The sequence below is a fragment of the Sorex fumeus genome, unplaced genomic scaffold, assembly GCF_029834395.1.
Source record: "Sorex fumeus unplaced genomic scaffold, SorFum_2.1 ptg000019l, whole genome shotgun sequence".
NCBI classification, from domain to species: domain Eukaryota; kingdom Metazoa; phylum Chordata; class Mammalia; order Eulipotyphla; family Soricidae; genus Sorex; species Sorex fumeus.
This window is the reverse complement of record NW_026606076.1, coordinates 38685022-38708574: the sequence shown is the minus strand read 5'-3', so window position 1 is coordinate 38708574 and position 23553 is coordinate 38685022. Positions and strand designations below refer to the sequence as shown.

Here is a 23553-nt window from a genome sequence, read left to right as displayed (position 1 = left end):
CAGAGATACCGCTTTGGTACGCAAGAACTGTGAGGAGCAAGCCCCAGGTCTGAAGATGAGGGGGTGTAGCCCCCAAATCAGAAACACACACAAAAACAAAAGGTGGGCTGGAGCGATAGCACAGCGGATAGGGCGTTCGCCTTGCACGTAGTTGACCTCAGTTCGATTCCCAGCATCCCAAAGAGTCCCCTTGAGCACTGCCAGGAGTAATTCCTGAGTGCAGTGCAGAGCCAGGAATAACCCCTGTGCATCGCCAGGTGGGACGCAAAAAAGCAAAAAAAAAAAAAAAAAAAAACACACCCAAAAGGTCGGGGCTGGAGTGAGATAGCACAGCGGGTAGGGCGTTTGCCTTGCACGCGGCCGACCCAGGTTCGATCCACGGCATCCCATAGGGTCTCCCCAGAACCGCCAGGAGTTAATTCCTAAGTGCAGAGCCAGGAGGAGCCCCTGAGCATCACTGGGTGTGACCCACAAAGCAAAAAAGTAAAAGGCACTTGGGACTGAGAGCAGAGTGACGGCACAGAGGGAGGGAGTTCACCTTAGACCTCACATCGCTGGGTGTGACCCAAAACAGTCAATAAACGGAAGGCTCAAATTGACTTTGCCTTCGGGAGGCCTGGCTCCATCCCGGGCACTGCAGTCTCCTTAGTGCCGCCACTGTGCAGGGGTGGCCCTAGAGCAGAAACTAGGCGCCAGAGAGAGAGGACGAGGGCCAAGTGCTGGCTTTGCATGTGCTGACCCAGGTTCTATCCTCGGCACCGCATCAAGTCCCTTCAGCTCCACAAGGGCGGTTCCCGAGCCAAGAGCTGGGAGTAGCCCCAAGGCACCACCAGATGTGGCCTAAACTCCTCCCTCCCCACCCCTGGCAGAGGCCCTTAATGTTAGTTTTGTTTTGAAGCCACGTTTGGCGGCGGCGCTGCACTGCGTTCGGGGGTCACTTCTGGCAGTGGTCAGGGGACCGCGTGGCCCCAGAATTCAGCTCAGGCTCCTGCATGCGAAGCTCACGTGCCAGCTCGCCATCTCACGGGGACTGCTCTCAGTGTGCTTTTGGGTCACATGTGGTGAACACCTGTTCACTGGTGAGGTCTGCCCTGGGCACAGGTGGTGGGTGAACACCTGTTGATTGGTGATGTCTGCCCGAGGCACAGGTGGTGGGTGAACACCTGTTGATTGGTGATGTCTGCTCAGGGCACAGGAGGGCAAGGTGGGCACCGCACCTCCTAACTGGTGATATCTATTCTGCCCAGGAGCCTGGGTCTTGGAGCAGAAGCTCCACCAACACTCCAGAGCGGCCCCGACCTTTGCTGGGCCTCTGGGGATGGCGCCGCCTCCACTGTGGCCACATTCCCTGGGCTGTCCCTTCAGGGGTGGGGGGCGTCAGCTGCCACCTTCCTCTGCGTTCAGTGACTTTCCCTTTTCAACGAAGACCGATTTGAGGTGAAAAGCAGTTGGCTGATCTGAGAGCTGGGATTTGGGCCTGCGGGAAGGGCCTGTGGGCTGGGGCACCCAGTTAGGTGGTGTTAGAGCCCTGCAGCCCGCTCTGGGGACAGGAGTCTTGGGCACATGCACATGTACACGGGAGCACAGGGCACGGCCCCACAGGACGCTGGGTCTCATGAACAAAGTTATTTATTTCTAGGCTGTTTTCAGTAACAAAACCACTAAACTGTAACAAAGGCGCAAAGTCCATGGGGGAGGACTCAGGAGGGGGCCGGGCCAGCCTGCCGTGAACACCTGCCATGAACACCTGCCCGCGAACCCCCCACTGTGAGCACCTGCCCACGAGCGCCCGCTGCGGACACCTGCTTGGCACCCAGCTGAAGCCTGGAGAACAGCTCGTCCCGTGGGGGTGGTACCAGGGCACCAGGTTTGGCCGCCATTCTCGGGGGCCGGGGCCCCACGGCTTGGTTCTTTCATCCCGGAGGCCCGCCTGCCCCTTTCAGGGACCCTGGCCCCTTCATGCCCGAGCAGTGCATGGCACAAGGAGCCGACCCCGGCAGGTCTGAGCAGGGGAGACGCTGGGGCCGCCGGGGAGGCTCCTGGGAGGGCGTGGGGAGAGGACAGGGGCTGGGGGTACACAAGGCTCGCTCCGTCCATACCCCTGCAACAGCGAGGCCCGCCAGCAAGGGCTGGGCCTTCCAGAAGGTTTTCCAGTTCTTCCGGGGACCCCGGTGCTGGGGAAGCCCAGGGGTGGGGCGCACGGAGGGGAGGCGGGGAAGAGGGCCCCGGGGTCGAGATTCCTCATTAAGGCACACGAGTGTCACCCACCAGCTGACGTTGGCACAGTGGGGGCGCGCCGGCGTCACCCCTGCCCCAACAGAACGGGGTCCTGCAGCCATCCGAGTGCCCGGTCCCTGGGAGCAGAGGGGGGATGCGGATGGACAGGGGGTCCTGCTTGCCAGGAGGCCCCAGGGGAGAGGCAGTCTTGGGGGCCGGCATCCTGGGAGCCAGCGGGGCGCCTGGGCAGTGCGTGCGAGATGGCCGCGACCCCGCGGGGCTCTCTAAGGCCACTGGCCACCGCTGGCCGGGTAGCTGGGCACGGTGGGGTACTCGGGCAGGCTGCTCCCCGAGAAGTTGTTGAACTGGGCCTCCCGCGAGGGCGGGTCCCGCCAAGTGCCGGCACTCCATTCGGTCTGTGCCTTCTGGAAACTTCCACCGGTCCCCCGGTAGATTCTGTGTACCTGTGGGGGGTTGGGGACGGGGGAGAAGGGGCAGTCAGAAAAACGGCATTCGTTGGGGGGGGGTGGTCACAGAGGCCAACGGCATGTCACTCGGAATCAGCTCTGAGAGGGAGTCGTGCCGTGAGGTAAAGTCGGGGTGCGGCACCCCCTCTCCTTGCCAGAACATGGACACCAAGTTCCACCCCTCAGTGGCAACCTGGGAGGCCCCGGGGGCCGGGAAGGCGGCTGCATCCTGGTCACACTCAGGCGTGGGTGTCCCTGTCCACCCTGCTTTGTGCAATGGGGGTGTCTGGGCCCTGCACCCCGCAGGCGGGCCATCTCTGGGGACCAGCACTGGTTGCCCAGGGGAAACCCCCAAGGGCGCCCCTGCTGTCTGCTGCCAAGGCTGCGGCTTTGGGGGTGCCAAGCCGTGAGCTGCTTCCTTGCTGTGGGAGTGGACCTGGGCCCCCCTCACACTGCCCAGCCCTGCTGACGTCCATGCTGGGGACGGCCCCCGTTTCTTGCTCTCGGGGTCAGCAGCTTGGGGTGCATATGTGGGGGAGCTGAGGGCCCCTGACTCCGGAAGGGCTCAGCTCAGCCTGGCTTCCCAGGGAGGTGCTGGGGGCAGCCCCGAGCGAAGCAGAACAGGGGGACACGGGGGTGGCGGCACCAGGACTCCGAGGGCGGAGGAGTCACCTGCAGCTTAGGGGGGATGGGGGGATCCTACTGTTTTGTCCCCTTTTTAAGGGAAGCTGGGGGGCTCTAAGCTGCGCTTAGGGGACCCAGAGGCGACTTGAGGACACTCGGCCAATGGAGTCGGGAAGTTCAATGGTTGGGCTCCAGGGGCCCAGGGCCTCGTCCCTCGGGCTGGGGGCCAAGGTGGCTCTCAGGGCCAAGTGCAGGACTTTTTCAGGCTGAGATCCGGCAGCATTTCCAGAGTTCCTGACGAGCCTGCCAGGACCGCCTCTGTGGGGCCTGTGACCGCGGGGGGCCGGCGGGGCTGCACCCCAGATGCGTGAGCTGGGGTGGGGGCGGCTTGAGACTTTGCTCAGCTGAATTTCCCGTCCCTCGAACCTCGTCAGGGGCTAGGGACCCCGGGGGCCAATCCCACATCTCTCCCCACCCTCCCGGCTCCGGACCCCTACCTTCACGATCAGCACCGCCATGGCCACGGCAGCCATGGAGAACATGATGGCGGGCAGCAGCATGACCACGGCCGCCCCCACGCTGTTCTGGAAGAAGCTGATCGCCGCCAGCCAGCCGCTGCGGAGAGCGAGAGCGGGGTGAGGGGCCAGGGGGCAAGGAGTGGGGGGTGTCCAGAGGCCGCGCCCGCCCCTGGTCTCATGCGGCCCCCATGAAAGGAACCAACAGGGGCTGGAGCGATAGCACAGCGGGCAGGGCGTCTGCCTTGCACACGGCTGACCCGGGTTCGATTCCCAGCATCCCAAAGGGTCCCCTGAGCACCTCCAGGGGTTATTCCTGAGTGCATGAGCCAGGAGTAATCCCTGTGCATTGTTGGGTGTGACCCAAAAAGCCAAAAAAAAAAAAGAACACTCCAACACATGCTCAGACACAGCAGACGGGAACACCCTCTGGGCCCCCCCGAAGAAGGTGCCAGAAAAATAATTTGGAGGGGGATAAACAGAGGAGCCATTTTAGGACTGGAGAAGGCCATGGGCCTGATGGGAACCCAGACCCCAGCAATGAGGGGGGGCAGCCCCTAAGAAAAGGAAGCACCATGCACCCCCAGTCCTGTGTGGGCTATGCTGAGGAGGGGACTGAGGTGCCCCTCAGGCTCTCGTGCTCCCCCCGGGGCACCCCAGGACTGAGGGGAAGTGAGGGAAGCTCAGCTCTGCCCCCCGCAGGTCCCTGCCGTGTGCTCCCAGGGCAACCCCAAGCTGAGAGCGGGTCCCCTAAGGCCAGCAGGAGCTGCATTCGCCACCTCCAGGGAGGTGCCGGGACACCGCTGCCAGGCAACACGTGTCCCGCGGGGCAGATGAGGCCACAGGGCAGCTGGAGGGACAGGCACTGGGCTGTGGGTCCCCCCACCGCCCCATGGCACCTGGCTAGGCGAGCAGGCTTGAAGCCCAGGAAAGGATGATGCGGTGTGCCTCTGGCACCCCCTGGCGGCCCATGGTGGGACTGCAGCCGGCCTGGCCTGGGAGGAAAGGCGGGGGCCCTTGGTTTTGGGGTCACACCCAGCAGTGCTTAGGACTTACTCCTGACTCTGCGCTCAAGAATAAGTCCTGGGACCGGAGCGACAGTCCAGTGGGGAGGGTGTCTGCCTTGCACATGGCCGACCCGGGTTCAATCCCTGGCATCCCATAGGGTCCCCTGAGCACCACCAGGAGTAATTCCCGAGTGCAGAGCCGGGAGTAACCCCTGAGCATCGCTGGGTGCAACCCAAAAAGTAAAACAACAACAACAACAAAAAACCCAGGAATCACTCCTGACAGGGCTTCGGGGACCTTATGGGGTGACGGGGCCCAAACCAAGGTTGGCCCCGTGCAGGGCCTCGTCTCTGTGGGACGCACCCGCCCCAAATCAACCAACCAATAAACTGAACGTTTCTCTAAAGGCTGAGGGCTTGCTTTCAGCCAGGGCTCATGTGGGGGTGCAGCTTACCATGCGCCCCATCCCGAGAAGCCCACGGCCTGGATGACGGTGAGAACAAACTGGGCACCGAAGATGAAGAAGAACGCCATGAAGTTGAAGGAGCTGTCGGCCCTGGGGGGTTGGGGACGACACAGCCATGAGCGAGGCCCCCAGCAGTGGGCGGGCAGGGGCAAGGGGCAGCCCGCCAGCCCCGCAGGAGGGGCTCCAGACGGTCCCGGGCACCCGTGGGCACCCCACATGGGGAGGGGGACAGGGGACATGCTTGGCTGAGGAGGGCCAGGCACATCTAGCTCTGCTCCAAGGGAACAAATGGGGGGGCACCCCCAGCTGCCCCCCAAGCACCCATATCCAGGGCCTTCCTGCACCTCCACGCATGGTGCCACGTAGCCCCGTGGGCGGGAGGGGGGCTCCTTCTCCTTCCCTTCTGGGGGACCCTTTGACATGCCCAAGGGCACCTGGGTTCCTACTGAGCACCATGTACCCCCACATGGCGGGCAGTGGCTACGAGAGGGGACAGCCTGTGGCCCATGGGGACCAGGCACAAGAGCACCCCCCTCCCGGGGACCCCCGTTCCCCTGAGACCCAGGACACCCCCGGGAGAGCCGGAGCAGGGGCCGGATGGAGACGTCCAGAGGGGACCCTTGGGCAGGCAGGGGCAGGTGCTGGGGCGACGTGGACTTCAGGGGGATCCCTGGGAGTGTCACGGAGATGAGCTGTGCCGCACCTGAACTTCCATCTCCATGTGGACCAGGGACCGGAGACGGCCCAAGGGCCAGGGCACAGACCGTGAATGCCGGAGCCCCAAGTGTGACTCCCAGCACCACCAGGAGTGACCCCCGTGCTTCTGAGCCGGGAGCAGCCCCCAAGCATAGCCGGGTACAGCCCCCAAACCCCCAAACAAAGCACAGCACAGGCACGGGCACCCGGGGGCAGTCACCTGGCCATCACCCCAAGGGGCCAAGCTGGTGGGACAGAGAGAGCCTGGGGTCGGGTGGGGTGGGGGGCGCCGGGCGCACACACAGCACAGCAAGGGGCCCTGGAGTCTGTTTCTCGATGCTCGGGGGCTATTCCTGGCGGGGCACACACAGTGCTCGGTGAGGCCGGGGCTGGAACCCGGGGCGGGCCCTTACCGGAAGGCCTTGTAGGCGGGCCGGAACCAGCACACATAGCCACAGGGCGAGAAGAGCAGGAGCCAGAGCAGTGCCAGGCCAAAGTTGGCCCCCGAGCCGCCGCCGATCCACCAGGCCAGGCAGGCCACCAGGTTGACCACGAGGGTGGCACAGTAGACTGGGGGGCACGGGGAAGAAGTGAGCATGGGGGGCCTGGGACGAAAAGGGAGGTGCCTCCCCACCTGCCGCCTGCCGGACCCACCAGCCAGACTGGGGCTGGGGGTGCAGGTGCTGGCCCCCGCCCCCAGCCTGGGCTGACAGGCAGCAGCTCACGGTGTGGTCCAGCCCCCGCGCCCCCCCTCCCCTCGGCGCCCCCCAGCTCACACAGCCACAGGCGGTAGATGCGCTTCACCAGGCTCTGGTGCTCGATGGGGATCTCGTCGGAGAAGTTCTGGTAGAAGCAGGGCTTCAGGGGCACGAAGCGGGGCAGCGGCGGGAAATTGGGCTCCTTCCCTGCGGGCCAGGAGTGGGCGGAGGCGCCAGACACTGAGGGGTGGGGTACACCGACGCCCGCGCGGAGGTGACGGCCCTGGCACAGGGTGGGTCCCAGGCCCTGACCCCCACCCCCCGCCAAGGGTTTTCATGCAAGGTTGGTGGGCCCGGTGGGGGGGGGAGGGGAGTCTGCACTGGGCTCGGCCTGGAGGTGGGGGTAGGACCCTGCCTAGGAGTGGCGCCCCAGAGGCCGGCCAAGACCAGACAGGAACCCCCAGGGGCCACACCAGCAGTGACGGGCACAGCCTCGGAGCCCAGATGCCACCGGTGGGGCCCCGCATCCCACGGCCGGTCCCACCAGTCCTTCCTGGTCCCCCCTGTTCGGGAGCTTCCCTGAGGCTCTGGGAAGGTCCCCTCTGCCTGTGCGGGGCGGGGCGCGTCCTCACACCTACAGGGACGGTCACTGCAGCCAGGTGCGGGGTCTGCACCCCACTGAAAGCAGGGCCTCAGCACACGTGACTGTCAGTGTAGGAGACGGGAAGGCGGCGATCCTGGGGGCCCTGGAGTGAGCAGCAGCGGGGAGGTGGCCCCCAGGAAGCCACGGACGCCCGGAGCACTGTGAGGTGCCTCGAGATTAGAGCCAAGACAAGTGAGGGGCACGGCCTCCGTGCCTCAGGGAGGGATGCCCCAACAAGTGCCCTGGGCACTGAGTTCTGGGAGGCACCTGTCTGCTTGCCCCTAGCACTGGGTCACGCAGACATGAGCCCTGGGGGAGATGGCCCAGGGCCGTCACCCTTCAGAGAAGCGGGTTCTACTGTGAGGGGCAGAAGGGCTGCATCGAGGAGGGGGTGTGGGAACAGGGGGACGTGGGGGTCAAGGGGGGTTGTGAAGGCTGGAATGATAGCACAGTGGGTAGGGCATTTGCATGCGGCCAGCCTGGGTTCGATTCCCAGCATCCCATACGGTCCCCCGAGCACCACCAGGAGTAATTCCTGAGTGCAGAGCCAGGAGGAACCCCTGTGCATCACCAGGTGTGACCCAAAAAGAAAAATAAAGGGGGGGGTTGTGAGACCCATCATGGGGAAGGGGTTCAGACATTGGGGAGCTGTAAGTTCCACTGTGGGGGAGCTGGTGAGACAAGAGGTCTGATTTCAATACTGGTTCTATAGAGGACCCTGGAAAGTCAAATTTTGGTATGTGTTTCCCGCAAAGCATGTACATCCGGGGCTGGAGCGATAGCACAGCAGGTAGGGTGTTTGCCTTGCACGCAGCCAGCATGGCCGACCCGGGTTCGATTCCCAGCATCCCATAGGGTCCCCCGAGCACCGCCAGGAGTAATTCCTGAGTGCATGAGCCAGGAGTAACCCCTGAGCATCGCCGGGTGTGACCCAAAAAGCAAAAAAAAAATAAAATAAAATAAAAGCATGTACATCCACTGTGGGAGTGAGGCCGAGGGGCCCGGGGTCACTGTGGGAGGCTGAGGCAGGAGGCTGTGTCCTCTGTGGGAGGAGGGATGAGAGATGAACTGTGGGGGTCTGACCACCCAGGGCAGTGGGAAGAGGCCCCTGGGCTCCCCAGAAAACTTACCTGACATTTTCGCGGTGCCAACTGGGCAGGGCCCAAGCCTGCGGCCACCTGGAGAGAAAACAGTGGTCAGGGAGCGGGCAGCGCTGCCCCCGGAGCGCCGTCGGCCCCGAGCCTACTGGGCAGTGCCACGCCCTCACGGCTCGACTCCCCAGAACCCCCACTTTCCCCTGACTCTATTTTATTCTTTGGCTTTTTCGAGTTACACCCGACAATGCACAGGGGTTACCCCTGGCAGTGCTCAGGGGGCCATACGGGATGCTGGGAATCGAACCCGGGTTGGCTGCGCGCAAGGCAAACGCCCTCTGGACAATCACTCTGGCCCCTTTCCCGACTCTAAACTTCTCTCAGGCCCCACCTGGGGGCAGGCAGCACCGATTCCAGCCCTCTTGAGGGTCTTGGAAGTGCCCCCTCCCCCATGAACCCAGTACTGGGGGTGATCTCTGCAGCGGCAGCCTCCACGAGCACTGCCCCCCCAGCACAGTGCTGAGAATCCCACAGGCCGACCCAGTTAACAGCTCAGTGCCAGAGGCCCCCAGTATCCCCGCCACTCAGGGGTCCCCTGCACCAGACCCACAGGCTCCTGGGGGCAGGGTGGCCCCTGGTGTCTAGCCGAGCCATGTTGGACAGACGCACCCACATCCCGCTGGGACCCTCTCAGCCACCGGCCACAAACAGCCATGGGGTGGTCCTGAGGGAGCCTTTTTGTTTCAGCTTGTGGGGGCAGAGTGTTCTGGGGGTGCTCAGGGGACCATGTGGTGCTGGGGGATCACACCCAGGGCTCTGAGAACGTGGGTCAGGGGTCAGGTTGGCCACACACACATGGTCCCCACCCCCCACCCCCTCTAACAACACACAGAGTGACTTGCATTGGGGTGACTTGGGGATCGGGTTTTATTTCGTTTCTCCACGTTTGACTTTTATCGCTATCGTGTTCTTCTTCTTTGGCGAGGCTCGGTTTCTGCCACGGGTCACCCACCATCAGGGCAGTTCCCTGACCCCACACACCAGGGGGACACAGGCCTCGAGGTCCCCTCACGACTGCGGGGCTGACCCTGATGGATACTGTGGGGTGGGAGGTCGGCGAGGGGGTGACCCTAAAATCCGCAGGATGGCAGCCCGCAGCACGGGGGGGTTAGGGGGGCGGCCGCAGAGTCCGAGGGGGAGGCAGGGAAGGTCCTGGGTCGGAGTCCTGCCCTGGGTGGGCGCAGCACTGGAAGTTCTAGAAGGCATCGGCGACGCGGGCGGGTGCGCCTACGGGTCGGGGTCCAGGGCGCGGCACTGGGCCTCCAGCACCCCACGGAAGACCTGGAAGCGGTGGTTGAGGTCGGGGCGCGCGTGCAGGCGGAAGCGGGTGCCCAGGGCGCCGTCGGGCGAGGCGGCCCCGTAGAAGACGCGGCGCACGCGGGAGTGGAGCAGCGCCATGGCGCACATGGCGCAGGGCTCGCGGGTGAGGAACACGTCGTAGCCGGTGCACACGTAGGGCACCTGGCCGTCGGCGTCGGCGTCCGCCTCGTCCAGCTTGCGCACGGCGCCCGCGCAGGCCCTGGGCGGCGGCGCGTACGAGCAGCCCGGGTGGCCGGCCAGGTCCAGCTGGAGGGCGCCGCGGCCCTGGCCCCGCGCCACCAGGTCCAGGCACACCAGGGCGGCGTGCAGCAGCGGCTGGCGGGGGCTGCGGCAGTCGTGGGCCGTGGCCAGCACGCGGCCGCCCGCCGGGTCCACCACCACGGCGCCCACGGCCCGCAGGCCCCGCGCCGCCGCCCCCCGCGCCGCCCGCACGGCGCGTTCCATGTGCGCCTGCAGCGCTGCCCGCTCGGGCGCCGAGAAGAGCTGGCCGGCCAGCGCGCGCGTCACCTGCCGGTCCTCGTGGAACGCCGTGGGCCAGTGCGCCCGCGCCGCCTCGAACTGGCGCCGGGTGAGCGGCGGCCGCGCGGGCACGGCCACCCGGAAGGGGGCGCCCAGGCCGCGGGGGTCCACGGCCGGCGCGGGCAGCAGCTGGGCCAGCGAGGGCACCGCGGTGGCCCCGGCCGGATCCCCGGCCGGCCCGGCCAGGCACAGCAGCAGGTCCAGCGCGTGGCCGCCGGCGGCGGGGCTGGACCGCACCCGCTTGAGGTGCGTCTGGGCGGGCAGCGGGTGCAGGGCGGACACCTCCTGGAGCAGGCGGGACGTCTGGCGCGGGTCCAGCACCGGGGCGGCGTAGGCGGCGACCAGCTCCACGTCGCCGGACTGCTGCTCGGACAGCACGGGCACCGCGTGCCACGGCGCGGCCTCCATCCTCGCGGCGGGCGGCGACTGCGGGAGACAGACACGGCAGGGGTCACGGGGGACGTGCGGGTCCGGGGCTCCACCGGTGGCTGGGGAGGGGGTGGGCCTGGATCGGATGGGCGCTGTCCGTCGGTCCGTCGATGCGTCCTCGATGCACTCCGCCTCCTCCGGGGGCCGGTTTCCGTCTCTCCGCAGGCCCGGGCGCCCCATCGCGGCCCAGGATTCTCCAGAACCCGGGCCTCTAATTTGGTTTTCGGAAAGGAAGAAGGCTGCGGAGGGCGGGAGGCCCGCAGTCCGGGCAGGGGGCAGGGGGCGAAGGTCTCGGAGTGACCCCTGCCAAGCTGTTTGAATCGCCCACATCACACAGGGTCTCCCCAAAGCACCGCCAGGCATCCCTCCTGAGTACAGAGCCCCACCATGGGTGGCCCCCGAGTCCAGAATAGAATCGACGTTGGAGAGGTCAGACACAGCACGGCAAGGGAGGGCGCTGGCCTTGGATGGGGCCAACCTGGGTTCAATCCCAGCACCCTCTAGGGTCCCCTGAGTACTGCCAGGAGTCAGCCCTAAGTATCGCCGGGCGTGTCCCCCCCAAAAATACAACAAACCCCCAAACAAACGCGACAGGTGGATTTTTCTTTTTAAACTGGGTTGGGGGGGAGGGGCTTGAGCGACAGTGCAGCAGGGAGGACCCTCACCTTCATGCGGGGGACTCGGGTTCCACCCTGGGTATCCCATAGGGTCCCCTGAGCACAGTAAGGAGTAATTCTTCAGCGCAGAGCCAGGAATCAACCCTGAGCACTGCCAGGTATGGACTCCCCACCCCCCAACAATACAAAACAAACTGGTTTTGGGGCTTCAGACCATAGGTGGGGAGAAGGGAGATGCGTCTGGCCCAGGATTCGGGGGAAGTTCCCGGTGGGGCTCTGTCCACTGGCGTCTCCTGAGCCCTATAGGTGGGCAGGCTGCCTCCTTTTTCCTTCTTTGAGGGGAGCCCCTCAGAGATTCTGCGCTAGACCACTTTGCACTAGGAGGATTCCGGGCCCAGCACTGCCTGGCGGCCTCCAGGGCTGCTGGGGGTCAAACTGGGGTCGGTGCCGCGCCATGCCACGCGAGCACTTTCCCCTATGCACTCTCTCTTGGGCCCCTCCAGGTGAATCTCTAGTTATGGGGGTGGGGGCAGCGGCACCCTAAACCCCGCCACTGCTTCAAGAAGCACCTAGAGCAAAACTGTGAGGCAGGCTTTGAAATGCCCCTTGGCACCCTTCCGGCTAGCGCTGCCATCCACAGACTGAAGCAGCCAACCCTCTGCTTTGGGGGCCCTAAAGAAAGAAATCGGGGGGCTGGAGTGATAGCACAGTGGGTAGGGTGTTTGCCTTGCATGCAGCCGACCCGGGTTCGATTCCCAGCATCCCCATATGGTCCCCCGAGCACCACCGGGAGTAATTACTGAGTGCATGAGCCAGGAGTAACCCCTGTGCATCACGGGTGTGACCCAAAAAGCAAAAAGAAAAAAAAGAAAAAAAGAAAAAGGAAATCGAGGCCAGAGCGATAGTACAGCGGGGAAAGCGTTTGCCTTGCATGCGGCCGACCCAGGTTCAATCCCCGACATCCCATATGGTTCCCCAAGCACCTCCCTGAGTAATTCATAAGTGCAGAGCCAGAAGAAATCCCTGAGCTGTGACCCAAAAAGTGAAAAATAAATAAGTAGGGGCTGGAGCAATAGCACAGCGGGGAGAGCGTTTGCCTTGCACACGGCCGACCCGGGTTTGATTCCCAGCATCCCATAGGGTCCCCTGAGCACCGCCAGAGGGTAATTCCTGAGTGCAAAGCCAGGAATAACTCTCTTGCTTCGCCGGGTGTGACCCAAAAAGCAAAAAAAATAAATAAGTAAATAAACGTATCACCCCAGCACTGCCCGGGGCATAATGGCATCTGAAAGCCACGGCCAAAGGGCTGGCACGGTGTCCCTCAGTGTCCATGAGAGGACGGTCCTGCCTCTTCCCAGCAGACTGGGCATCACTGATCACCTTGATGCACCCACCCCTCACTCCCGCTCCCCTCCCCTGCCGCCATGGCGCAGCCCAAGCACGCGTTTGGGGTGTGGCGCTCACACAGAACCAGGGCACACACCAGCCCGGCCCCCCGCAGTCTGTGCTCGTCCCCCCACCCCCCAGCCCAGCTCCCCGTGATCACAAAGCTCCCAGTGTCGGGAGGGCAGAAGACTGCCGCGTCGCTTGTGCCACCCAGAGTGTCCCCTCTTGTCTGGCCAGAGAACCGAATCAGGGACAAAGAGGAAGCGGTGGGGGATCTGGGGGGGGGGGGCACAAAGGAAAAGGAAGCAGCTGTCGGGGCTCTGTGGGTGGGGCGCCGACTCCGGAGACAGAGGTAGAAATCACAGCTGGGCCACCATCCGGGCCCGGGGCGTGGGAGCGATGTTGGCACCCAGGGCATGCAAGGCAGTGTCCAGCCCCCTGGGGGCAATGGCTCTGAGGAGTGTACTGTCAGAGTACTGTGTGGCCACCCTGTTAAGACCCTGCGAAGGCTCGCCTGGACAGCGCTGGGAAAGACGGGGCTGGAGCGACGGGATAGTGGGGAGGGCGTTTGCCTTGTACACGGCCAACCCGGATGCGATCCCCGGCATCCCATAAGGCCCCCCTAAGCGGGGCCGGACACGACAGGACAGCAGGCAGGGCATTTGCCTTGCACGCGACCGAATGGGATTTGATCCCTGGCATCCCACAGCACCGCCAGGAGTAACCCTGAGTGTCGTCGGGTGTGACCCAAAAAAGACAAAAATTAAAAACAGAAGGTTCCCTGAGCACCACCTGGGTCAGGGCCAAAACTGGACAAACCAAACATGCCGGAAAGGAACTGGGAAGGGGGGGGGGCTGGGGAGACGATGCAGGGGGGAGGCGCGTGCCTTGCCCACAGCCAACCCCAAGTCCACCCCCAGCACTGCCGAGTGTGGCCCCCAACCCAAACCCCCAGAAGCTAGGAAGTGGAGCAGAGATGATACAGGGCTTAAGGACCGCTGTGCGAGGGTCAGAGTGACCTGACAGGGGGGAGGGCACTTGCCTTGCACGTGGCCGATCCGGGTTCAATCCCTGGCATCCCGTACAGTTCCCCAGGCCCTGCCAGGAGGCCCCAAAATAAAAACAGAAGCCGGGAAGGGAAGGGGGAAAGACGATCAGATGCCCTCCAAGATTTTGGGTCCCAGGAAGTGAGACAGGAAGGGTGCCTTGGCCAGGACAGGCAGAGCTGGGGTCCCACCCAGCAGCTGGGCCCCAGAACCAAAGCTCAGAGCTGCACCCAACAGCTCCCCAACTCTGCCATGTGAGCCCCGCTGCAAGATAGGTCTTTCTGGGGGGGGGGGGACAGAGCAGTAGTATAGCATGTGGGCGCTTGCCTTGCACACAGCTGACCCAGAATCGATCCTCAGCAACCCGTATGATCCCTTGGGTCCACTTAGAAGTGATCCCTGAGTGCAGAGTCAGGATTAACCTGAGTACCATGGGATGTGGTCCCCACATCAAAGAAAATGGGGTCCTTTTCCTGCTCTGAGTGACCCTGTGTCCCGGGACCAGCAGCCCGGCTGTCAGCCCAGAAGAAATGGACGCAGGGGGCAGGGATAGCTCAAAAGGCTGGGCATGTATTTGGATGTGAGAGACCTAGGATCCACACTGGCACCACATGGTCCTCCGAGCCCCTCTGGGAGTGACCCCTGAGCACTGATCACAGGTGCAGTGTCTGAAGATCCCCGGACAGGGGGCAAGAACACAAACCACCAACCTAACAAACAAAACACGGAACCAGGAAGGCCACAGCTGGACATGGTAAGCACCTGGCCCTGCAGGGCCTCGGCACACAGCAGATGGGCCACGAGCCCTCCAAGTGGCAGGTACACGGCAGGCTCTGAGGACAGAGGAGATGGCCCCCTCCCCCCGCCACCCCGAGCTAGGCCCTGGGGAGTATATGACCGCCCCACCCCCGGCACCCCATCAGAAAGTGGGAGGGAGATCAGTGCACTCAGCTCAGACTTTGCATGTGAAGGTGGCCGTCACCCCAAAGCTGGGAGGAGCCCCCAGAGTGGGTGTGGGGGTGTGTCCTTACTCTAGGGGAAAAGTGGGGGAGGGAAGCCTTGTTTTCCTCCCGGGGGCAGGCAGGAGTGGTCAGGTGGGGTGAGTAAACTTCACCTCAACCTTGGTGAGGGTGTCAGGTACCGAGAATCGGGAGTGTGTGCCCCCCCCACGCGCGCCCGCGCTTCCCTGTGTCCAGGCCTCTAACCCTGGGGCTGGACACACCGCTCCTCACCCCCAGTCCCAGCATCTGTCAGAGAGAGGGGAACTGGGGAAGTCGTGGTTCGTGGGTACAGTGCTGGCCACGCACGACACCCATCTGGGTCCCGCCCCCCTCAACCGCACCAGGAGTCAGCCCTGAGCATGGCCCCCGTGGAGACAAAAACGTAAAAAATAAAATAAAGAAAAACAGGGGCAGGAGCAGTAGTCCAGCATGCAGACTGTCTGCCTTGCATGCATCATGCCCTAGGGTCCCCGAGTCAGCCCCCGCTAAAAGAAATTAAGTGCAGAGCCAGGAATAAGTCCTGAGCACCGCGTGATGTCACCCTGAAACAAACAAAAAAGATAAAAAGTGCATCAGGGAGCTCCTGAACTGCCCGAGGGTGGGGGGCACCCAGCCATGCCAGTCTAGGGGTACCCCATGAGTGCTGGAATGGGGGTACCACAGGGAGAGTGCCCAGAGCAGCATGGGACTGGGCTAACAGGTCCCCCAAACCTGGCCACAGGGTTTGGGGACGGGCTCCAAATCTTCATTTTTATTCAGGTTGTACCTCTCCCTGACAATGTTGGGGTCCGACCCTTCTCCCCAGGATCAGGATCTGGGGAATGCCTAGGATTCAATCTGGGTCGTCAATTTCTACTTCCAGAGCGGCAGCCCCCGAAATGGGCATTTCTGATGGTGACTCAAGGCAGGCGATGCCCGGACACCGGGATGTCACAAGGAGCCCCATTGAAAAGCCCTTTCAGAGGGGCCTCCGTGACGGGACTGCGTCGCACGCAGCTGACCCAGATTGAATCTTCGGCATCCCATAGGGTCCCCTCCCCTCCCCCGCACACTCACCAGGAGTGATCCTTGAGCCCAGACCCAGGAAGCAGCAGCTCTGGGCACCGAAGGGTGTGACCCCAAAATAAAAAAAGAAAACGCCTTCTGGGGGCCAGACAGCTTTCGCTATGGGCTGAAGCCTCACTCTACAGGCAGGAGGCCCTGGCTTGGGGCTGGAGTGATAGATAGGACAGCTGGGAGGGCTCCTGCCTGCCGGGGTTCGATCTGGGGCATCCCATGAGGTCCCCCACAGCACCACAAGGAGTGGCCCCTGAGTGCAGAGCCAGGAGTAAGCCCCGAGCATAGCCAGGGGTGGTCCCACATCCCCCAGGGAAAAAAGGACGGAGACCCTGCTGGTCTGGCTCGGAGGCTGCAGAACCCCCAGCACCCAGGGGGGAGCAGCGCCTGAGAAACACTGGGTGTGGGCCCCGAGCCCCAAATAAGGTGAGTTCATAGGGCCAAATAAATACAGCTGACTGGGGTCTGATCCCCAGCGACCCATAGAGCCTTGGAGCACCTCCAGGGGTGATTCCTGGGTGCAGAGCCAGGAGGAAGCCCTGGGCAATCGCCGGGTGTGATCCAAAATTTTTTTTGTAAAAAGCCCAAAAAAAAAAAAAGTGAATTCCGCGGAAAGCTATTTATTTGGGGAGGGGCCAAGGGGGGGTGCCCATATCCCACACCCGGCGGTGCTCACGGTGGACTCCTGACTGCGCTTTGGGGTGTCACGCCTGGCGGGGCTGTGGGGGGGATTAGGGAGGGTTCCGATGGGGTGCGGAGGACGCAACCCGGTTCGGTTCGGGTGCATGCAAGGACCGTCCAGGCTACTTGTTGGCCACTGACCCCGGTTGGCACAGGCCAGCCTGGCGGGGGCCGTGGGTCCCCAGGCGTGCTCCAGGGGAAGGCGGTCACCCCCCTTCCCCCCACCCACCCACACACACACACCCCCAAAGGTGGTTTCCCCTGCAGAAGGCGGAGCGATCCAGGGCCAGGATCCCCCCGCAACGCCGCGGGGGAATCACATTCTAGACGAACTTTCGGCCCATTTTTGCGAACTTCTGGGGCAACCGGGGGTAGGGGGGGAAACTGGCGGGTCAGGGTCAAGGGACCGCCGGCGAGGACCCCCGGAGGGGAAAGCGCGGCGCGCAGACGCGTAACAAACGCGGGGGGGGCGGAGGGGGCAGCGCAGGGCTGGGGGGGGGTCCAGCGGCCAGGCCTCGGCTCTGCGCACGCGCACACCCGCGGCCCGCCCTTGCCCACACACTGTCCGCCGGCCTGGCCCGGTCACCCCCCTCTCACTCCCCGCACGGCCCAGCGCGCCGCCGGCAGCCCACCCGCCACCCCACGCCCGCCAGGGCCCCCTGAGGACCCGACACGGGCGCCGACGACGCGGCACCCCGGGGGCGACGCGCTCACCTGGGGAGACCGGCGGGAGCGCGGCGCTTCGCAAGTCTTAGCAACCGGCGGCTGGCCCCGCCCCCGCCCGCCGCCGCGAGGCACGACGGGAGTGTAGTTTCAGGGCCCCGGGTGGCGCCGGGTAGGGGCGGGGACCGGAACTACAAGTCCCACAAAGCCGTGCGCGCGGCCAGGAGGCCCCGCCCCTCGCGGGAGCGCGGCTCACGTGACCGTCGGGAGCGACGCGGGGAGGGGCGGGGCGGGGAGAGCGGGGCGAGAGCCTTCTCCTGCGACCCTAGAAAGTTGGGAACCGGGAGTCGTGGGAAAAGCGTCGTTGGAGAAATGAGCTGCCGTTGGTAGACTGAGGTGCGGTGGTGACATCACCCCTGCTGCCACCACTGAGAGAGGCCAGTTTGCTGCCGCCACGTGGTTCTGAAGCTGGTCCCAGAGGACTTGAGAACTAGACCAAAAGTGGGAGATAAGGGCCCGCGCGATAGCGTTTGCACGCGGCCGAGCTGGTTTCGATCCCCGGCATCCCATATGGTCCCCCGAGCACCTCCAGGAATTCCTGAGTGCAGAGTTAGGAGTAAACCCTGAGCATCGCTGGGTGTGACCCAGAAAGCAAAAAAAATAAAAATAAAAAGTAGGCAATAAAGTCAGAGGCTTTTTGCAACCGCCACCCGGGTTCCAATGCAAACACGGCATCGAATCCCAGAGCACCGAGCCAGGAGTGATCCCTGAGCACAGCCAGATATGGCCAGAAACCCCCACTCAAATTAAAAAAAGAAAAACAATCTGGGGGCGTTGGAGTAATATAGTACAGCGGGTAGAGGGTGCTTGCCTTGTTTGTTATCTGGCATTCCATAGGGTTCCCCAAGCCCCGCCAGGAGTGATTCCTGACTGCAGGGCCGGGAGTAACTGCTTGAGCATCACTGGGTGTGGCCCAAAAACAAAATAAATAAAAAGAATCTAAGAGCCCCAGTGAGGAGAGCAGGGAGTGAGTAGGACGTTTCCCATGCCCGGTTTGATTTCCAGCGTCACATGTGGTCCCCCAAGTACCGCCAGGACCAATTCCTGAGTGCAGAGCCAGGAGTAACCCCTGAGCATTCCTGAGTGACCCCAAAAATAAAGACAATTGGTGGTGGGAAATATCAAGGATAGGTTTTGGGACCTTGTAAGCCTGAAATCCAATCATATTAATAAAAGTTAAAATTTTCTTTTTTCTTTTTGTTTGCTTTTTGGGGAACACCCGGCTTTGCACAGGGGTTACTCCTGGCTCATGCACTCAGGAATTATTACTCCTGGCGGTGCTCAGGGGACCATGTGGGATGCCGGGAATCGAACTGGGGTCGGCCACATGCAAGGCAAACACCCTACTCGTTGTGCTATCGCTCCAGTCCCCCCCCCCCAAAAAGTAAAAATAAACTTTTTTAAGTTCCTTTGCAGCCAGAGCGAAAGTACACAGGGAGGGCATTTGTCTTGCATGCGGCCAATCCGGGGTTCGATCACCAGCCTCCCGTATGGTCCCCTGAGCACCACCGGAAGTAATTCCTGAGTGCAGAGCCAGGAGTAACCCCTGAGCACCACTGGGTGTGACGGCCCCAAAAGCAGCGAATGAAAGAAAGTTCCTTTGCATCAATTTCTGTTTAAGCCTTGCCAGTTCTGTGGGTCTGCCGCTGGGCATAACTGTCCAAAAAACGGTCCTTCTCCCCTGACACGCCTCCATGCTCCCCTCAGGCTTTTCCGCTGGGAGGCCACATTTTAGGGGTGCGGTTAGTGAGGCGAGGAGGAGCTGCCCCAGCTACTGACAGAGATGTTGTGTTACTCTGAGGGGCCTGCCTATGGAAGGCGCCCTCCCCCTCCTGGGCTGTCTCCTGACCTCTCCTGCACCCCAGTCAGCTGGGTGATTGGTGCTATTTTCAGAATCCCCCCCCACACTTCCTTCCTTGCCCACTTCCTCTCCTCAGCGGGTCTCACTTCATTGGCCTTGGGGGTGAGGCAAAGTCAGACACTCAGGTTGGAGTGTTCTCCCAACTCCCCCAGGGTCTAAGATCCTGAACGTGAGCCCCCCCCCTCCCCAAAGTCTCCCCCACCAGAACCTCCCATACCTGCTTCAGATATGTCATTTGGGACAGAAAAACTCAGAACCCCTAGGGCTGGAGCGATAGCACAATGCGTAGGGCGTTTGCTTTGCACCCGGCCAACCCGGGTTCGAATCCCATCATCCCATATGGTCCCCTGAGCACCGCCAAGGGTAATTCCTGAGTGCAGAGCCAGGAGTAGCCCCTGTGCATGGGTTGTAACCCAAGAAGAAAAACAAAAACAAAAACAAAAAAAACTCCGGACCCCTTGTTCCCAAGGGTCTAAGTATGGGTGGTTACTTGAGTTACCAGAGTTACCAGAGCAGGCATTGTGTGGTGTGTATATGTGTGTGTGGGTGGGTGGGTGGGATGCTTCTGAGTTCAGGGGGCCCCAGGGATATAGTTTATTTCAGTGCTTTTGACACCTGGCTTCTCCCCTTCATGGATTCGTGAGCTATTTTGGTGGGGGTTGGTATGAGAGGTTGAGACCCCTTAGCCCCCATTAGTGTTCAAGCTACTATTTTTTTTCCTTTTTGGGTCACATCAGCGATGTTCAAGGGTTACTCCTGGCTCTGCACTCAGGAATTACTCCCGGTGGTGCACAGGACTCCAAATGGGATCCCGGGGATAGAACCTGGGTCATTGTGTACAAGCCAAAGACCCTCCCTGTTGTACTCTTGCCCTATTCTTGCTGCTACTTTCTTTTCTTTGTTTGTTTGTGGGTCACAATTGGCAGCCATGCTCAGGAATTACTCCCAGCGAAGTTTGGAGGTCCACATGAGATACTGGGGATCAAACCCAGGTCAACAGCATCCCAGGCAAGCGCCCTACGTGCTATTCTATCGCTCTGCCTGCCGCCCATCAAATTTCACAAAAGACATGGGACTAGGGAAGTGTCTCAAGGCGGAGAACACATTGAGGCTCTAGGTTGGATCCCCAGCTCTGCTGGGACCCCGTCCCCTCAATTCAGCATCAGCTGCTGTGACTTGGACCCAGGTTTGATCCCCTCTATCCCATTGGATCCCTCAAACCCATGAGGAGCGATCTGGAGTGATCCAGAGAGCAGAGCCAGAAGCCCTAAGCACAGCCAAGTGTGTACCTTCCCTGAGAAATAATAATAATTATAACAATAATAATAATAATGGGGCTGGAGCAATAGCACAGCAGGTAGGGCATTTGCCTTGCACGCAGCCGACCCGGGTTCGATTCCCAGCATCCCATACGGTCCCCTGAGCACCGCCAGGAGTAATTCCTGAGTGCAGAGCCAGGAGGAACCCCTGTGCATCGCTGGGTGTGACGCAAAAAAGCAAAACAAATAAATAGATGAAGCGGGCTCCCTGCCATCAGATATGGCCTTCAAGTTCCTCGTATATCGCTCAGGTCGCCCTGACCACAACCAGGGTGCCCTCGTGGTCCCCGACACCTCAAGGACCTGATGAGCAGGACCATGGAATAAGGTCCCTAGAGCCCCGCTGGCCGTGATCCCTGAGCACAGAGCCAGCGGGTCAGCCCTGAGCACCACAAGGTGAGCCACAAAACAAGACTGGAATAACAAACTCCACCACTTGCTTGGGGATATGACCCAGGGTCTGTCTTGCAGGTGTGAGTCATTGAGTTGAATCCCTCATTCCACCCCACATGCAGCAATGCAATCCCCGAGGCACATGAACGTGTGATCTCTGAGCAGGACCAGGAAAATAAAGGACAAATAATATCAAACAGCCCATTTGTTTTTTGTGGGGTTTTTTTTGTTTTTTGTTTTTGCATCACACCCCGGGGCGATGCACAGGGGTTACTCCTGGCTCACACACTCAGGAACTACTCCTGGCAGTGCTCGGGGGACCATATGGGATGCTGGGAATCGAACCCGGGTCAGCCACGTGCAAGGCAAACGCCCTATCTGCTGTGCTAGCACTCCAGCTCCTGGCCCATTTGCTTTTGTTTTAATTGATTTATTTGGTGTTTGTGGGCCACAACTAGCAGTACCCGGGGCTTACCCCTGGCTCTATGCTCAGACATCACTCCTGGCAGTGCTCTGGGACCACACAGGAAGCCGGGGATCGAACCCCAGTCGGCCAAGTGCAAAGCAAACGTCCTCCCCACTGTGCTATTTCTCTGGCCCCTGAACAGCCTGTTGTTGTTCCAAATGTCTCCACTTCATTGAAGGGGTCCCCTCACCTCTTCAACCAACCTTCTCCTCAGGTGCCCCTTTGGGTGTTTCTGTTTTTTGTTTTGTTTGGGTTTTGGTTTTGGTCCACACCCTGCGATGATCATGGCTCACTCTTGGCTCTGCACTGAGGAATTACTCCTGGTGGTGCTCTGGGGACCATATCAGACTCCTAGGATCGAAGCCAGGTCAAAAGCAAGCAAGGCAAATGCCTTACCCGCTGTACTATCTTTCCGGCCCCTATTTGGCTGGTTTTTGCTATCAAAGACAGAGATGAAGATCTAGGTACCAAACCAGCTGCTTTACAGGATTCATTTGTAGACTTAAAAGAAGGAATATGGGGGCAAGAGTGAGAGCACAGTGGGTAGGGCGTTTGCCTTGCAAGACAGCCAACCCGGGTTTGATTCCCAGCAACCCATAGGGTCTCCCGAGCACCATCAGGAGTAATTCTTGAGTTCAGAGCCAGTAGTAACCCTGGTGGATCGCTGGGTGTGACCCAAAAGGCAAAAAATAAATAAATAAATAAATATATAAAAAGAAAGGAATATCTGAACCAGAGAAATAATACAAGCAGCCAGGATGCTTGCCTTGTTGGCACCAAGTCAGATTTGATCCCCTATATGGTCCTCTGAACCCACTAGGTGTGAGCACAGAGTCAGGAGTAAGCCTTGGGCACCGCTGGGTGTGTGAGCCGAGAGAGGGGAAGAGAGAGACAGAGACAGAGACAGAGAGACAGACAGAGATGGAAACAGAGAGAGAGAGAGAGAGGCTGGAGTGATAACACAGCATGTAGGACATTTACCTTGCACGCGTTTGACCCGGGTTTGATTCCCAGCGTCCCATATGGTCCCCCAAGCACCACCTGGAGTAATTCCTGAGTGTAGAGCCAGGAGTAACCCCTGTGCATCGCCGGTATAACCCAAAAAGAAAAAAAAAACAGAGAGGGAGAGAGAGAGAGAGAGAGAGAGAGAGAGAGAGAGAGAGAGAGAGAACAATAAGGGTCCCAGGGAGATAGTACTTTGGATAGGGCCCATTGCCTCGCAGATGACTGATGTGGGTTCGATCCCCGGCATCCTGTATAGCCCCTGAAGCACTTCTAAGACTAAGCCCAGAGCACTGCCAGATGTGACCCCCAAAAAACAAAACAATACAACAAAAGGAAGGGAAACAGAGGGAAAAATACCCGAGTTTGATTTTTATTTCTGTTTTGTTTGGGCCACACCCAGGGTTGCTGCGGGGTTATTTGCCTACCATGCTTTGGCATTGCTCCAGATGGGATTTGGGGGGTCATGCAATGCAGAGGATTGTACTGAGGGTCTTGCATATAAAAAGCATCAGCACTGTCACTGTCATCCCGTTGTTGAACAATTTACTCGAGCGGGCCCAGTAACGTCTCCATCGTGAGACTTGTTATTACTGTGTTTGGCATATTGAATACGTCACAGGGAGCTTGCCAGGCTCTGCCGTGCGGGCGAGATACTGTCGGTAGCTTGCCAGGCTCTCCGAGGGGGCAGAGGAATCGAACCTGGCTCGACGGGCCGGCCACGTGTAAGGCAAATGCCCTACCACTGTGCTAGGGCTTCAGCCCAAAGCATCAGCACATCCGGGAAAATCTCCTCCCAGGCCCGGGGTTTACATTTATTTACAACAAGAGGTGTGGGCGAGGGTGCAGAGAGAAGAGAGCTTAGTGGAACTGGAGAGATAATTGGATGGGAAGGATGTTTGCCTTGCACTCAGTTGAACTGCATTCAATCCCCGGCACCGTTTGGTGTCCCCTGGGAGGCAGGCAGAAGCCCCTCACATTGCTCGGTGTGGCCCCCCCCCAAAAAACACCGAAAACTTGAAAGAAAAAAAAAGGCAGAGTCGTAGTACAGCAGATAGGGCATTTGCCTTGTAAGGGACTAACGGGTTCAGTCCCCAGCACTCTCCAAAGTTTCCTGAGCTCCACTAGGAGTGATCCCTGATCATAGAGTTAGGAGTAAATCCTAGGCATGACCATGTGTGATGCAAAATTTGAAGAAAAAAAAAAAAGTACTAGTACTGGAGGGGAAGCCAGCATTTATAGGCAA

The 23553-nt window shown here is 61.0% G+C and overlaps 2 protein-coding genes across 2 annotated transcripts; both read right to left on the bottom strand.

Moving 5' to 3' along the window:
- Positions 1–1641: 1641 nt before the first annotated feature.
- SCAMP4 (secretory carrier membrane protein 4) lies at positions 1642–17328 on the bottom strand. Its single transcript, XM_056112800.1, has 7 exons — positions 17258–17328; positions 8465–8512; positions 6770–6898; positions 6407–6563; positions 5286–5387; positions 3806–3923; positions 1642–2681 (listed from the first exon to the last, which is right to left on the bottom strand). Exons 2-7 carry the CDS (start codon positions 8469–8471, stop codon positions 2502–2504), a joined length of 693 nt encoding a protein of 230 aa, XP_055968775.1. The 5' UTR covers positions 8472–8512; positions 17258–17328; the 3' UTR covers positions 1642–2501.
- Positions 9709–10769, bottom strand: ADAT3 (adenosine deaminase tRNA specific 3). The gene has a single exon (XM_056112796.1). It carries the CDS (start codon positions 10733–10735, stop codon positions 9716–9718), a length of 1020 nt encoding a protein of 339 aa, XP_055968771.1. The 5' UTR covers positions 10736–10769; the 3' UTR covers positions 9709–9715.
- Positions 17329–23553: the final 6225 nt, after the last annotated feature.

Excerpts from the sequence above, each read along its gene's own strand:
- ADAT3 (XM_056112796.1), bottom strand. The coding sequence starts at position 10,735 with ATGGAGGCCGCGCCGTGGCACGCGGTGCCCGTGCTGTCCGAGCAGCAG.
- SCAMP4 (XM_056112800.1), bottom strand. Across the intron at positions 6,564-6,769 it reads CATCTACCGCCTGTGGCTGT|TCTACTGTGCCACCCTCGTG; the intron begins GTGAGCTGGGGG and ends CGTGCCCCCCAG. Across the intron at positions 3,924-5,285 it reads TTCTCGGGATGGGGCGCATG|CGGCTGGCTGGCGGCGATCA; the intron begins GTAAGCTGCACC and ends CGCTCTCCGCAG.